Source organism: Salvia miltiorrhiza, chromosome 5, assembly GCF_028751815.1.
Source record: "Salvia miltiorrhiza cultivar Shanhuang (shh) chromosome 5, IMPLAD_Smil_shh, whole genome shotgun sequence".
NCBI classification, from domain to species: Eukaryota; Viridiplantae; Streptophyta; class Magnoliopsida; order Lamiales; family Lamiaceae; genus Salvia; species Salvia miltiorrhiza.
The window spans coordinates 26,414,770-26,431,730 of NC_080391.1; the positions used below are offsets into that span (position 1 = coordinate 26,414,770).

General features: G+C 35.8%; 1 protein-coding gene and 3 long non-coding RNA genes across 6 annotated transcripts; 2 read left to right on the plus strand and 2 right to left on the minus strand.

Moving 5' to 3' along the window:
• Positions 1 to 2,940: 2,940 nt before the first annotated feature.
• On the minus strand, positions 2,941 to 4,279 carry LOC131024281 (uncharacterized). The gene is made up of 3 exons (XR_009101732.1): positions 4,135 to 4,279; positions 3,243 to 3,373; positions 2,941 to 3,141 (listed from the first exon to the last, which is right to left on the minus strand). It is a non-coding gene; the product is annotated as an uncharacterized LOC131024281 (long non-coding RNA).
• A 2,998-nt stretch (positions 4,280 to 7,277) lies between these two features.
• Positions 7,278 to 10,340, plus strand: LOC131024283 (polygalacturonase At1g48100). Of its 2 annotated transcripts, XM_057953800.1 has the most exons (7): positions 7,278 to 7,642; positions 8,018 to 8,640; positions 8,725 to 8,892; positions 8,963 to 9,007; positions 9,097 to 9,304; positions 9,405 to 9,486; positions 9,774 to 10,340. In XM_057953800.1, exons 2-7 carry the CDS (start codon positions 8,227 to 8,229, stop codon positions 10,273 to 10,275), a joined length of 1,419 nt encoding a protein of 472 aa, XP_057809783.1. In that variant the 5' UTR covers positions 7,278 to 7,642; positions 8,018 to 8,226; the 3' UTR covers positions 10,276 to 10,340. The 2 variants fall into 2 exon arrangements, with proteins under 2 accessions (XP_057809783.1, XP_057809784.1); XM_057953801.1 differs by lacking the exon at positions 7,278 to 7,642 and having other exon boundaries at positions 7,668 to 8,640.
• A 261-nt stretch (positions 10,341 to 10,601) lies between these two features.
• On the plus strand, positions 10,602 to 13,381 carry LOC131024284 (uncharacterized). The gene is made up of 2 exons (XR_009101733.1): positions 10,602 to 10,913; positions 12,527 to 13,381. It is a non-coding gene; the product is annotated as an uncharacterized LOC131024284 (long non-coding RNA).
• An 81-nt stretch (positions 13,382 to 13,462) lies between these two features.
• On the minus strand, positions 13,463 to 16,510 carry LOC131024285 (uncharacterized). 2 transcript variants are annotated; one of them, XR_009101734.1, is made up of 4 exons: positions 15,644 to 16,398; positions 14,864 to 15,130; positions 14,642 to 14,789; positions 13,463 to 13,945 (listed from the first exon to the last, which is right to left on the minus strand). It is a non-coding gene; the product is annotated as an uncharacterized LOC131024285 (long non-coding RNA). The 2 variants fall into 2 exon arrangements; XR_009101735.1 differs by having other exon boundaries at positions 14,864 to 16,510.
• Between the last annotated feature and the right edge of the window lie 451 nt (positions 16,511 to 16,961).

A 16,961-nucleotide genomic window follows, 5' to 3' on the forward strand; every position in this document is an offset into this window, starting at 1 on the left:
CGGGACGAATTTTTGAATGCTGCTCGCAAGTCTGAACCAAATAATTCAAAATAATAATTATTTTTTGTGATGAAAAGTAATAATTAATATAAAGAAAAAAGTAATATTTTTTAAAGTATTACCTTTCTTTATATTGATAATTACTTTTTATTATAATAATAATTACTTGACCAAAATAAGTACATCGTCGTCGCGCCCTTCGCTCCACGCCCGGGCCCTCCAATGCTCTGTCAGTTCGAATTGGTTGGCAAATATGATATTCAAAGTAATTATTATTCTGATGAAAAGTAATAATCGATATGAAGAAAAAAATAATATTTTTGATATATTATCTTTTTTTATATCAATAATTACTTTTTGTTATAACAATAATTACTTTCATGGTCTGCCCACAAAAGCAATCCACGACCCGCCCGAGCCCCAACTCGACCTGTTTTTTCATATACTAGGTCTCATAGGAGACCAACTATGAGAATATTACTCCCTTTGTTTCATTAGTAATGTTCCAATTATTATATTAGGATGTCCCATTAATAATGTTTTATATTCCTTTTAGTAAAAATTGAGCATTTAAAATATTATTAATAATGTACCCAACTCATTTTATACACTAATTATATTTTTTCTTGATTTTGTATCAAAAAAATAATGAAATATTGCTAACGGGACAAAGAAAATATATTTTATTAGGTTTTATCTTTTATATATATGTTATTAATATTATATTTGATTGTATCTACTAATACACACACACACATTTACGAGCACAATGGATGTCGGGAATGCTTGGGGGCGATGGTTAGGTCAGAGCTCCTGAAGTATTCCCACTCTCCCATCGCCGTTTTCTTTTTGTCTTTTGTCTTTCTTTGACTTCTGCTAGACCAACACACTTTTTCCTCTCTAAGAGTTTTTCCTTTGGAGTTTTTTAGGGAAATTTTAATGAGGTTCAACCTTTAGTTTGCCGTTTTGTACTTTCAGGGGTTTTAGATTTTCTTTTATTTTTTAAAAAATCTCAATTTAATATATATACACACAAATAATAGTATATACAACAATTATTAGTGGACGTGAGACTTTCCAATGAAAAATGTGCATTTAGGATCTACAAATTTAGAAGGTAAAATTAGTAATACTTAATATTTCTGGCAATAAAATATTAAAATATACATATGCATTGAGGGTGCGGTTATAGTGAGAACCACAATTATCCTGAGAACATAAGAACCAATAAAATTACTGCATCTGCTATACAAATTAATGCATCCGCTATTAAATTTAATGCATCCGAAAAAAATAATTTTTTTGGTCCCTTCAGGATTCGAACCCAGCACCTGCATCCATCCACCAAGATGATGCATCCACCGTAGATCTTGATGATCGAATGGCTTAAAATGGTTCTCCGTTCTTATTTTATTAGTGGTTCTTATTTGAACCTCTCCCTATGCATTGATATATATTTTATTTCTTATTTCAACATGTTAAGGCAATTAATGTTGTGCAAATGCTTGAAACAGCATTATCGATCATTAATAGACATATAATTGTACATTGATATATTACTAAAATAAAATACAAAATATACTTAACATAAAACTCAGCTACCACTGAAAAAAATAAAATTAAAAAATTACTAGTGGCACAAGACTTGGTAAGTTAGTAACTATTATGTGTGTCATAAAAATTAACTACATTTGATGATGTAACTAATTATTAATAATTATACTTTTAAACATCACTAATTTTTATGAGCACGAATATGAACTATCAAACCTCGTATTACTAATAGAAATTTTTTTTTGCAGTGCAATTACAGTAGTACATAGGCAAGTAGAATATAGTTGTGCGCGAAAAAAAAAAAAAAATTGACGAAAAAAAAAATTGCCGATGAGGCCTTGCTCTACTGGCAAAGCAGAGGCACCCAAAAACTCTCCTTTGTGAGAGGTATTGGGTTCGATCCCGCTTGACGGCGATGTTTTTCCACTTTAAAGTGGTGATGTATTATTGTTTGTTTGATTAAAAAAAAAATTATAGATTATAAAAAGCACTTAACTTCAAAAGTAGGTAGTATTTGAAATAACATATTCTAAGAATTGGTGTCGGAGTTGGCTGGAAATAGTATTTTTTTAAGTTAAAAACTGAAATCGAGTCGATAAAGTTATTTTCAAACTCAGTTAGGCAGAATATTCCCACTTTATGCAATTTTTTAATGACAATTGATATACCAACTGCACTAATTAAATGGGTGCTCAAAGAATATTTTAACTTCTAGCCGCTTGAATCCTTTTCACATTGTTATATTCAATTTTACTTTATTAATATGTGTAATATATACTCCCTCTATTTCATAAAAACATACTCATTTAAAAGTAGTATAAATTTTTAAAAATATTAAATAAAAATATATTATAAATAAAAAATAAATCTCATATTATGAAAAATAGGATGTGGTGGGATAGTGTGAAAAATAAAAAGAGGTATGCTCACTACTAGAAAAACGCTCATAGATAACGGATTTTTTCCGTTATCTATAACCCAAAAAAAACCGTTGTGTATACTACTGTTGCCTATGATACGTATCATACATAACGACGGTTAAAAAACCGTTATGTTTGGTAACATAGATAACGGTACGATGTGCTCATACATAACGGTACGCATCCGTTATCTATAAAGGTTAATACATAACGGTTTTTCACCGTTATGTATTAGAATTTTTTTTTCATCATAGTTAACAATTTTTTTGTACTTTTTATAACGGTTTTAACCGTTATCTTTGATAGAAATACATAACGGTTTTTTGTACTTTTTATACTGTTATAAATTCCAACTATAACTAGCATATTTAATATTTTTTTCTTGATTTATGTTATTTATGTCAAGAAATAAATAAATAACTTTAAAACAACAAAATAATAAAATTAAAAATAACAATATTATATATTATCCAAAATATTCATACATTATCATCAAAATGAACCAAGTATCAAGTATACATCATCATTTCATATTCGATTCAAAATTGAAAAAAATTAAAAGTACCAACTATCTTATAGCTAAAACTTATCATACTATGTGTTCTAGCACCAAGTCCTCAAGAACTAGTAGCTCTTTCCTGAAATCCTTGTTTCACATGAAAGCAATCTGCAATATAGAGATTAGAAAGAGTGAAAAATGAAGAATAACCAAGTGAACATGACGAGCATATTTAGTCAAGTACAAAGCTTCCTCGGTAGCAGTATCACCTCCCCCAACCACAGCAAGGACCTGGCCTTTAAACAATAGCACACGCATTGATTCCTCTACACCAAAATTCTTCTTCTCGAGGTAATCCTAGTCTCCTTGCAGTAGCATAGGTAATACTGTGGCAATTTACCTGGAAAGTTAAGAAGGAATTATAAAATAACATTGATAAATCCAAGCACAAGAACATCTCTCTCTCAGAACATAGACGAAGCAAGCAGCTGAACTTTAAACATATTGAGTAGCAAGTAACAGGCACAGCTCCACTTAGTTTAAACCTCAATTCTAAAAACTAAGTGGAAAGATTTCTACAATCTCTAGTCACTCGTGATATTACACACTATTTCTATCAATCAAACTCAACAATGCCTGCATCATATCTACTCTCTCAATCAAGACGTAGTGTGACATCGGAAAGAGAGAGAGAAAGATAACAACTCGACGAAGCGATTAAAGAATAGTATTTGTTGTGAATTCAAGTTTAAAAGCTTGAATTCGTAACCAACACTGGTTATTCATTTGTGAATTTGAGTTTTAAAGCTTTGAATTCACAATTAATTTCTAGTTGTGAATTCAAAGCTTTAATAACTCGAATTCACAACCAACAATAACGATTCAATTGTGAATTCATCAAATTGATTGTGAATTCAAGAACATTAACAACTCAAACTCACCTCCATATTTGTAGCTTTAGAATTTTATATCTCCATGGCAAAAATTTACATAAGAGAAAAACAGAAACACACAAATCTACTAAAACATAAAAAATAACAACAAAAAACTATAAATTTACACAAACGAAAATATTTATAGAAATGCACAAATCTATTAATTTCCCCAATCTTTATACACTATAAAATTCATGAACATAAAATACAAATCCAAAATATTTACAAGCTTCAAAATTTCTCCGAGATCAACTCTCTCCATTGATTTTATGGATCTTTTTGTGAGAGCTTCAAATACACCTGGATCAAGATGTATGAGAAGCTTGAGTACTTTGTTTATGAACGTGTACTTCCATATTCTTCTAGAGAGGAAGATGGTTTAGATATGAGGAAGGAAAATTGATTACACCTGACTAGAGCTGGCAAATCGGGCGGCCCGGCCCGGCCCGACCCAGTGGGCTTTCGAGATTTTCCGGGCCGGGCCGGGCCGAAATTGACCGGGCTTTTATTTTTCAAGCCCAGCCCAGCCTCGACCGGGCCACTGCCGCCCAATTATTTTTTCACTAAATCCTGTTTTTCTTTACAAAAAATTAAGTAAACTAAAATAAATTCAAATAATAATTATAGACACAAAATAGTAATATAAAATCCTACTAGTCTACTACAATCGACAATTCAACATGAATAGATTTTCAATTCAAATAGTCCGACAAATAAATGAAAACTAAAAAATAAAATTCCAAGTCCAAACAACAAAATATTCTACGCGAGAGATTATATTTCTGTTATTCGTGCGTTGTGTACTGTTGATGGCTGAAGGCTAGATCAATTATATTTCTTTTTCTCTTTTACTTTGAGTGGATCCTGATTGTAATTTGATCTATTTTGTGTAATGTTGATGGCTGAAGGCTAGATCAATTGCCTCGCACAAAAAGAAACTAAGATAAAAGCAATTCTGTATTTTTTTTTCTCTTTTTTTTTGGAAAAGAAGGATAACAGCACCTTAATCCTGAATTTTTTAGACTGTTGATTTAATTTGCATCAGCTAAATGTGCATTTATAATTAATCCTGTTATATCTCAAGGATTTGAAAAAAATCTATGATGGTCGCTTTTTATTGTAAAATAAATATTACTGAAAAATTGCTAGGTTTTGGATAGATTTTGTGGAATTTATGTAAATTACTGTAAAACGGCTTTAGGCCTATTCTTTTTAGCTCTTTGGAGGCGGCTACTTTTCGCGATTGATATATGATTGAATATTTTTATTAAGAAAAATTGAAAAAGAAGTAATAAATTAAAGTTATTAAACTATAACTAAAATAATAAAAAAAAAGGTGGGCGGGCTTTTTGGCCCGAAAACCCCGGGCTTTTTAGCCCCAAAGCCCGGTCGGCCCGACATGCTTATTGGGCGGGCTTTTTAGGCTCGGGTTTTTTTGGGCCTATATTTTGTACAGCCCAGCCCAGCCCTAAACACGGGCGGGCCGGGTCAATTTTGCCAGCTCTACACCTAACATGCATACTTTCAAATTAATCATGTGTGTAGTGAAGAGAGAAAGAGAGAGAGTGATTTTGTTGTGTGAGAAAATGGAAGAGCACGAAGTGAGAGAGAGAGAGGAGAGAGAAAATAAATAGATCACATGAAGAGAGAGAAGGAGAGAAGACGTATAGAGAAAAAAAGGGAGATTTAAATCTGACGGAATTCATGAATAGGAATTATAAGTTGATAAATTCAATTTTTATGACAGGAGTATATATGTATTTTTGCACAAATGATGGTTAATTTTTAAATTTTTTATGTGATTGAATATTTTTTATTTTTATTGTAGCAAAATGGATAATTAAATGTATTGACTCCTATTTTATGTCATGATATTCGATAAATCATACATTTAAGGGTGAATTCCCCAATCACTAGCACCTCCAACTAATTTATTTATTTCTTTTATTTATATTTAGTATCTTTATCTTTGTTTTTTTTTTTTTTTAGCATTCCTCATCGTCTTTTTCCTTTCGATTTTTGCTCCCAAACTATTTGTCTTTATCGGCCTCCGAGTATATATACCTCGCATAGTAGACGAAATTTACACTCATACACATATATATACACACGTACGAATGTGTGCGTGCATGCAGAGAGAGGGAGGGAGAGTGAGTGATTCATGGAAATACTCAAAGCTGCAAAAAAAGCCATAAAATGTAGAACTGTACGTAGGCGCTGTAGCTGAGTTTGAGCTTCTGCATTTTATTTATAATTTCTTGTGAACGATTACACGTGACAGCTTAAGACAACACTTGCATGCATCATATGTTTATCTATCACACCTAAAATTGGTTATGAAAATGATGCATTTCATTAATTTTATTAATACATGTATTAATCAAATTTAATATATACAAATAGAAATGATTTATTATTAAGACTATATAAGATCCACGAGACATATACTGTTTATAACAGTGACCAAGGACATTAAGTGTCCCATGACAAAGACTAGTCGGTATCAAATGTTTGGTTCATTTTAATATTACCACTTGTATAGTTCAATCTATGTTTCCAAGTTATAAACATGAAGTGATGAGTGGGTGCAGTTAATTTTATAATATACTCCTTTCGTTCATAAAAATAATTCTATAAAGAGACGTCATGAGTTAAAAAAAATGATTAGTGTTTATAATGATAGTTAATTGTATTGTGAGTAGAGAATAGAATTAATCATGTAATAGATAGCTTTCAAAAATGAAAATAGATTAATTTTTGTGGACGTCTCAAAATAATAAAAATAAATTATTTTTGGGAAAGGATGGAATAATTGGAATGTAGACTATTTTAATACCTCAAAAATAGAGCTGTCAAAGAAATCAGAGTGTGACTCGGAAAAAAATATTTAAAGCACAAAGAATTTCGGTTGGGTCGGGTTGGCATTGTTTATGTCAGATTGATGGGTCAAGCCCGACCGGAAAATTGTACAGTATGTTGGAAAAAGCCCGAATTAATACGGACCAGCCAATCGGGTAATGTCAGTTTTGAGAATTTTAGTCGGTAACGTGAGTATAAATATAATAAAATAAGATAGAAGAGATTTAATTCGAAGGTACAAATTGTATGGCTGGGAAGTTCGAGATTGGGTATAGGGTACCCGATTACCCGATCCGAAAAAATTGGGTATCGGGTACCCTATACCCGAAAAATTAGGGTTCGGGATCGGGTTCGGGTATTTAGGGGTTAAAAAAATCGGGTTTCGGGTATACCCGAAAATACCCGAATTTTATTTAGCTGAAATTAATTACTACTAATTAGCTTTGACTGGTCATTGACTTTGAGAATCAAATCAAGTCCACTTAGTCCAGACCCCAGCCGGCCCAGCCCAGGAGCCCCAGCCCTATTTTCAGTCCCACTCCCACGTCCCCCCCTCCCCACCCACGCGGCTCCCACAGTTCCAACTTCCATCCCACTCCCGCCTCCGGCCTACCATGCAGCGACCCAGAGGCGAGCCGGCGCCCCTCGCCCGCCCACCGTCGCCCTCCTGCGCCTCCACTCGGCTGACGGCTCCCCCCTGTGCGGCTGTCCCTCCGCGCGCCTCCAAGCTCCGAGCTCCGACAGCACAGCAACACTCCAGGCCTCCACCGGCGGCCGCGCGCCTCCAAGCTCCGAGCTCCGACAGCACAGCAATACTCCAGGCCTCCACCGGCCACCGCGCGGCCGCGCGCCTCCGAGCTCCGACAGCACAGCAGGTATGTCGCATTCTTCTTCTTCTTTTTTTTTTTTTTTTTTTTTTTTACAGATTTCTTGGTTTTGAGCACAAACAATTGAAGTGATTTAGGGTACCCGAGTCGGGTATTAGGGTACCCGATTTTTTTTCGGGGTCGGGTATAGGGTTTCGGTGTTATTCGGGTTCGGGTACCCGATTCCCAGGCCCTAAGTCAAATTGAGTGCCCGTGATCGATTATGGTATGAAAAATTCATGGACACCACATATAACTACACAACAATAAAGAGTCACGAGACTATATACTTTGTTTTCGCTTTTACACCCTCCCTCAACATTTGCTGCACTTTCACACCTTTGCCAAATACATTTGTTGATTTAAAAATTTGTATGGCTGCAGAAAATGATGCAAGAATCAACACATTCTGGACAAGTGTTCGTTTCTTGCATGAGAAACCTTTTTGTCCCTCGTGAGAGCTTTCGCATATAAATCACACCTTCTCCTCACGTTTGCTTTCTCAACTGTCAACTTCTCTCTCTATCTCTCTAAATTCCAACACTAATTAACCACTTTCGCCATCTGTCTCTTTGATTTCCCTTCCTCCTCCAATGAAGCTACTGCCGCATCTTATAACGTTGTTTCTATTGATTGCAATTCAAAATGCTGCTAATGCCAATGCTGCAAGGCATCATCATCATCACTCAGCCGTCAAGAAGCATAAACATTCAAGAAAACTCTCCCCTGCTTATGCCCCCGCCCCCGCCCCTACCTACCCACCCTCCGTCCCATCCGACCCGAGCTACGACCCGACCCAACCCGAGACCAAGGACTCGTGCATTTTCGACGTGACGGAGTTTGGGGCGGTCGGGGACGGGTCGAATGATGACACGGCCGCCTTCAGGTCTGCCTGGAAGGCGGCCTGTCAGGTGGAGAACGGCGTCGTTTTGGCACCCTCGGGCCTCGTGTTCATGATCACTTCCACCATTTTCTCCGGGCCTTGCCAGCCCGGACTTGTTTTCCAAGTAAGAAGCTGTGCTTTAATTTGTTTATGTTTTTCAAGTAATTAAGAAGTAGTGCTAAGCTAATCTTAATGTAATGCAATTTAGATGGATGGGGTAATGATGCCGCCCGACGGGCCGGATTGCTGGCCGGAGTCAGACAGCCATCAGCAATGGCTGGTGTTCTACCGTCTCGACGATATGACCTTAACCGGAACCGGAACAATACAAGGCAATGGCCAAAAATGGTGGGATCTTCCCTGCAAACCTCATAAGGTAGTTTAATTAATTTCTTTTACTTTTACTATGTATAAATTAATAATCGGGAATTTGTTATGTTTATCAGGGGCCTAATGGATCGACATTGCCCGGACCATGTGACAGCCCCGCGGTGGGTATACTATACATTTTTAAGTATTTCGAAAATTATATATATATGTAGTAATATTGTAATGAAAATTAAACTATAGTGTTTTGCAGCTGATTCGTTTCTTCATGAGCTCCAATTTGGTATTGACCGGTTTGCGCATCGAAAATAGTCCTAAATTCCACGTCAAGTTTGACGGGTGCGAGGGCGTGTTAATCGATAAGCTGTCGATCTCTTCGCCTAAGTTGAGCCCTAACACCGATGGAATTCACATCGAGAACACCAAAGCCGTCGGCATATACAACTCCGTCATTGCTAATGGTAAATCTCCAACTCCAACTCCAACTCCAACTAGTATTATGGGAATTAATTCACTGCATTTTTCATTTAATTGTGTTTTTGGTGAAATCAAATAATGTAGGTGATGATTGTATCTCAATCGGGCCGGGTTGTTCGGACGTTGATATCGAAGCCGTCACGTGCGGGCCCAGTCACGGGATCAGGTTTGTGGTGTTTATTTATTTACATGACATAACTATGGAATCCTTAGTTTTTGGACTCAAATTTGCTGCCTTTACTAACATCCTTGTTTCCTTTTGTCATTTTATGGTTTTGTTTGATTCTCACATACTGTCACACGACATAAACCTATAGTATCATGCTTCCTTTTAAATGGATATGTGATGTTAAATGTAAAGATGAATTATAGATCAATTGTCACGGAATATGAATATTTGTTGGTTTCTTTTTTGGAAAGAAATAAAAAATTTAATTTCCTTGAAAAATGTAGCATAGGGAGCTTGGGAGTGCACAATTCCCGTGCGTGCGTGTCCAACATAACTGTTCGAAACGCATTTATAAAGGACTCGGACAACGGACTGAGGATCAAGACATGGCAGGGCGGGACGGGGTCCGTTTCCAGCATTTCTTTTGAGAATATCCAAATGGAAAATGTGAGGAACTGCGTGCTCATCGATCAATATTACTGCCTGACCAAGGAGTGTAGGAACGAGACGTCGGCCGTGTACTTGACCGATGTGACGTACAAGAACATAAAGGGCACTTACGATGTTAGGAGCCCGCCAATACACTTCGCGTGCAGCGACAGTGTGGCGTGCACCAACATCACAATGTCCGAAGTGGAGCTCCTTCCACACGAGGGTGTTTTGGTAGACGACCCCTTTTGTTGGAATGCGTATGGTGTGCAAGAAACTCTCACTATACCTCCCATCGATTGTTTGCTAGATGGCATGCCTCAGACACTAGCTGAGAACTCATTGTATGGCTGCTAATATTTCATATACCAATACAAATATTTATACTTATATAGATAGACATTAGTGGTGATTTTGATTCATCCCTTTGGGATTCTCTCCTTTACAGTGTGATGGGATCGTATGAAATTTATAGGGTTACTATGTAATGTCGTGGATTTAAGCTTTAGCTTCACTAACGACCTACATATCCTTATTCTTCGGGATTGAGTTTTCAAAACAATCCTCCTTTCGTCCATAAATAAATATCCATTTTGTAATAACACAAGTTTTGATAAATTAATTGGGTATATTGTGAACAGAATAAGGTATTGTTGATTAATTTCGTTAAATTAATGGTGAATCTATTAAAGGTTATAATTAAGTGGGTTGTGTCACTTGTGTGGGCGGAATAAGTATTTTACATTTATTATAATTTTAAATTAATTAATTTGATTTAGTGGTGAGTCCAATAATATATATAATAATAATTACAAAAAATATGATTGGTTTTCATCACTTAATGGGTCACTCGATCGAGTTCACCATAAAGCGACCACGAACCATCTTCAATTTTTGTCATTTTTATGAGATTTGTTAGAGCATCTCCAGTGCTTGTTGCTTAGCTTGTGTCTTAGGTGGTGGTCCTCACCTAAGACACAGCCCTTGTATCTTAGGTAGGGGTGGCACGGTACGGTATACCTTATTAAATCGACCATACCTTATACCTTACCTTTACCTTCGGTATGGAGAAAATTCATACATTTACCTTACATTTACCTACGGTATACCTTAGTTCGGTATACCTTAAGTACGGTATGGAGAATATACAAAACCTTTACCGTACTTTTATTTTAGTATACCTTACCGAATTTCGGTATACCGTACTTTCACGGTATACCGCACTTTAACGGTATACCAAAATAATCAGTATTATCAAAATCGAAAAAATTCAATTGGTATACCGTACTTTATATTCGCATACTTGTATGCATTCATGTAATATATAGTAAATTATATAAATGTGATAAGTTACATATAATTTATATGTTAGAAGTAATATTATTTATAATATAATACTAATATTATAACTATGTTATTATATATATGTAACTATTATAAGTTAGATGTATAATTTATTGTAAAACAATAATTTTAGTTATATATTATAACTATACTATAATATCAAAATAAATAATTTTATTTTATTGTATAACTTATACTATATACTATATTTTATTTGTTTTTGTATCATTTGATGATATTTATAAATTTATAAGTTATATAGTATATACTATATACTATATAGATGTTATAAGTTATATGAGATTTATAAGTTAGATGTAATCTAAGTTATAATATAATATCAATATTAATTATAGCTATGCTATTATATACATACTATATTATATTTTATTCACTTTTATATCATTTGATGATATTTATATTCGCATACTTGTATGCATTCATGTAATATATAGTAAATTATATAGATGTTATAAGTTACATATAATTTATATGTTAGACGTATTATTTATAATATAATACCAATATTATAACTATACTATTATATATGTAACTATTATAAGTTAGATGTATAATCTATTGTAAAACAATAATTTTAGTTATATATTATAACTATACTATAATATCAAAATAAACAATTTTATTTTATTGTATGACTTATACTATATTCTATATTTTATTTATTTTTGTATCATTTGATGATATTTATAAATTCATGTACAATTGTATATATTCACATAATATAGATTATATACATCATTTTATAAAATTTATAAATATTTTTAAAAATATAAACATAAAAATAAATATTATATATTTTAAAACTATAGATTTTGATACGATATATACCACGATTTTCGGTATACCAATATACGGACAACTGCGGTATATCAGAATAAGGTATTGTACCTTATTACCGGTATATACCGAATATTAAGGTATACCAGAATAAGGTATGATACCGCATCACCGGTATATGCAGTAATATTCGGTATACCAGTAATACGGTATCATACCGTATTTCGGTATATACCTTTAATACGGTATTTATTGATTTTTTCGGTATATACCCCGATATCGGTATACACCGGTATACCCCGGTATTTGGAAAATCCATACATTTACCTTACCGTAAATCTTTGGTACGGTATCATACCTTACCAAAAAAATCGGTATACCTTAAATTCGGTATTTTGCGGTATTTTACGGTACGGTATGACCGGTATACCGAGTTTTCGATATATTTTTCCAGCCCTAATCTTAGGTTGTGTCTTAGATCTTCATTTCCACATAATCCTCAATTCTACACTTTAATTTTAAAATTCAAAATTTTCACTAAAAATAAAATTAAACATTACATTAGCTAAAATAAAATATAGGATTTTAAAATTAAAAACATTACACAATTAAAAATTATGTGAAAATTAAAAAAAATTAAAAATTTAGGATTTTAAAAGAAATAAAAAACAAAAACAAAAACAAAAATTAAAATTAAAATCAAAATCAAAATCAAAAAAGAAAATTTTAAAAGCCTTACCCCACCCAGCCGGCATCCCCTCTTCTTCCCCAGCCCACCCTCTTTTTTCTCATCTTTCCCCCATAGTCGGCACTTCTCATGCCCCAATTTCCGAAGGAAGGCACGAATAGGGTTGTATACGAACCGAGCTGAATACCTTCAGGCTCGGGCTCGGCTCGCGAAATTTTGGGTAGGCTCGAGTTCGGCTCGAGCTCGAGGTCAAGCTTTAAAATGAGCTCGAGCTCGGCTCGACAGAATAATATTAAGTTCGAGCTCGATTCGTATTCGGTTAATTAATTATTCGTTTATATCGAGCTCGAACTCGGCTCGAATTTGGCTCGATTTTGGAGCTCGAGCATGAATTTGAATTCGAGCTCGATTTCGAATTTAGGCTCGAGTTCGAGCTCGGCTCGAATTTGCTCGATTTTGGAGCTCGATTTCAAATTCGAATTCGAGCTTGATTTCGAATTCAGACTCGAGTTCGAGCTCGGTTCGTGTATTAATAATAAATAAAACCTGTTATGTAGTCATTCCAAAATTTTCAATCCACAATGCAAAATCACAAAATAAATCCACAAAAAGTATCAAAATTACACAATATTTTATAAAACACTAGCGTGTAACCCGTCGAATTTCGACGGGAATTATTTGATGTTATAGTTTATAAATAAAAAGTCACCTCACTTTCATAATATATTTATAAATGATGAATATTATTCAATAAAATAAGTGTTAACATGACATAAATCTACATTACATATCAAACTAAAATGAAAAAAATAAATTAAAGAAGACTTTTATCCCTAACATGACTTAGCGAAATGTATATTCGAAAAAATTATTTGCCACCCGCGAATACCCGCCACCCATCGGGTATTCTCCACCCGCTATCCGTCGGATACCCGTCAACCGTCGGATACCCTCGGTGTCGAGATCTTGCAATCAACCACCCAACAAATAAATCACCACGAAACTCCAACAAATTTTAGAGAAAATTTTAACTTCTTGTACACTACTATTTGCCACCCATACCGTGACCCGCGGATACCCGCCACCCGTCGGGCATCCACCAACCCACTACATGTTGGATACCCGCCACCCGCTACCCATCGAATACCCATAGAGGCTTGAGAGGTAGGGGCGATGCTGTTTCTCGACGTCGACATCCTGCAATCAACCACCCAACAAACGCAATAAACCACCAACAAATGAATCACCACAAAAAATTAGAAATTATGCAACAATTTCATATTTATCCAAATCAGAAATTTGACACTTTCACAAATCAACATAAAGATTAGCAACATAAACCAAAATCTCTAGCAAGATGCTCATCTGGGTATCTTGTGCAACAGATGGGATAGTGTCCCCAATCATCCCGCCCTTGCATAAACTTGTAATACTAATAATAACTTCACCATGGCGTCCTAGATATCATCTGAAAATGCATATTCCCCAATTTCCTTAGGGAAAATCTTTCATCTTAAGAACCAACATCAAGAATGCCACCTCCTATAGAATAAACTGATCATCTACTGCTTATTACATTCTATCTAAACAAAACCAACATCTAAAACACAGATAGTCACACAAATCCTCCCCCCCCAACCGACGTAATAACTCATGAGAAGAAGGCCAAACATATTAAATTTCTTGAAGCACAAAGTTACAAACCATTAAATTTCTTTCTTAGCCACACATATTAATCTCATTAATTCCCTTAAAAAAGCTCGATGATAAGCAACAACAAAAACAGAATCATATACACCATCACACGATCTTTTAAAACATAACCATACAACTACACTCTACTACTAATACACGGTAAAATTTACAATCAATTTGCTGGGAGGTTATACTTACTTGACCACTACAAAAAAGGTCCGACCCCAATGCCGATGGTGGGGATCTGAAGCGCTGATGTTGTTGCGGCCGCCATAGGTGGAGGAACACATTCCAACACTACTGCAAAGCACCCTGCTTCTTGCAACGCCATTGAAGTCTCCACAACCTGCAAAATCAAGAGAATCATTCGAGAATGTCCCGTTCTGCCCTCGGTGAATCTTCAAATTTCAAAAGCAGTACCTTTACAGCACTGTCGATGTTTCTGCCTTGAGGTCTGAACCCTCCAAGAGCACTGATTGCCTGCGGTGTGAGCCCCACGTGCCCGATCACAGCTATACCAGCTTCATTTTTTTTAAGAATTCTTAGTAAACCGTTAACAGTTACCTTTTATAGCTTACCGCCGCGGCAGCAACGCGGCTTCTGCGTCTCTTGCTTCATGTCACAATCTTCACACTTTCTCCCTCACCTTCAACCGACATCGCCATTTCTTTCCTTAATTGCTAAGATCTACCAAAAATATCACACCAAGCATCACAATCACAAGATTTGCAACTCTAGGTAAACCAATTAAAAACATATTCTGATTTCTATATAAAAGGGGAGCACAAATTGACAGCGCACTGAAACAAAAAATTGAATCAAAATAACCCCGCAAAATCATCACTGTTATAGAAAAAACAAACAAACAAACTAATGAAAAGATTCCAGTCGAAATAAGCTTACTCTGTGGTCCTATGAAAATTCTAGCTTTAGCTACAAACATCTGCCCTACAACATTCGAGACTACATAAAATTTGAGGGTTTAAGCTGTTACTTGAAGACTGAGGAGTGAAAGATGATGCAGAGGCTGGAGGCGGGCCGGCTGAATGGTGTGAACTAATAAATTTATAACTAAAAATCTAGGTTTTAAAGTTTCCATTGCTAAACATTTACCAAAATTTGTTCTTTCTAAAGTAGAGCCCTAATAATTCTATATTTACAATTATAATCTTTCCTAATAGAATACTTATTATACTTAACATGGCAGAGGAGGTGGGCAGCGGCGGTGATGGCGATTTCTAGCCCGACGGCCGAGTGGCGGCGTACGAAGAGAAGCAGACAGAGGCGATTGCGTCAGCAGCAGCGAGAAACTGGCGGCAACCTGGAATGTTTAGCGAATTCCTCGGAGGTTGGTGGCAGGGATTTCACCCCCGCTAGATCTGAGAGATGTGAAGAGCGAGAGAGGAAGAGTTCTTCAGTCAGTAAGACTACAATGAAACAGAAATAAAAATCACAGGGCATTTTTCAAAAATAAAAAAATCGACGGGTTATCTCATCAAGCCGCCAAGCCCAGCCTCTCCCTCCTCTTTCAGATCCGGACTTAAAGAGGCCGAAGAAGAATAAGATGAGAATGGGCGGCAGATTAGGGTTGGGATTGGGGGCGGGATTGTTGGGAGGATTTCTGGTGGGAGATATGGCGTCGGATATTGGGGAATCGTCGGCCTATGCTGATGGCTATGGTGATGCCATGGGCGGTTGGAGAAAGCGGAGGACCGCGCGGCTGGATTCGCGCAGAGGCGGCTGGAGGCACGACCACATAAAGGCGGAGGTGGAGGACGGCGCGGCTGGATTCGCACAGAAGGCAGTGACGGCATCTGAATCACGGGGCGGAGGACGACGTCTGTATCGCGGCGACAGGACAGCGACTGGCGATGGTTGGCTGGGAGGTGGGCGATAGTGTGCGTAAGGAGGTTCAAAGATTAGTGAATTAGGTTTCACCTAAACCGTAACTTAATTAGAGTGGAATAATATAAATAAAACTTATGTGGAATTATATTGCCACGTCAGCGATAGAGAATTGAGCTAGAGGCTCTAGAATTGCAGGGATTTTAAATCTTGAATTCTTAGATATGCCACGTAGGACCCCGGATTAAGGAGAGCGCAAGAATCTCAAACCGTATTATATAATGATGGCATTTGATCATGAAGCTCCTTGCAAATCTCATCCTACAAATACCAAAAAAATTCAAATTACATAAAAAAAAAATCACAAATGAGTAATAACAAAAATTAGACAAATTCAAAATTAGAAAGACATATAGAAAAGTTTAGATATAAGAATATACATGAATAAATGTAAGAAAAAACATCAAAATAAATAATAATACCTTCTTTTTCCCCTTAATCCCATAAGTAGCTCGCAACCAATTCCCGGCACAAAGTAACATTTGCATTGTATCTACTGCTAGAGAGGCTCGATGTGGTTCTATAACTCGACCACCCGCACTAAATGCAGACTCTGAAGCAACAATAGTGATCGGAATCGACAACACGTCACAAGCCATCTTTGATAATATTC

Coding starts and splice junctions, on each gene's coding strand:
- LOC131024283 (XM_057953800.1), top strand. CDS start 8,227: ATGAAGCTACTGCCGCATCTTATAACGTTGTTTCTATTGATTGCAATT. Junction 9,305..9,404: donor CAACTCCGTCATTGCTAATG/GTAAATCTCCAA, acceptor CAAATAATGTAG/GTGATGATTGTATCTCAATC. Junction 9,487..9,773: donor GGGCCCAGTCACGGGATCAG/GTTTGTGGTGTT, acceptor TGAAAAATGTAG/CATAGGGAGCTTGGGAGTGC.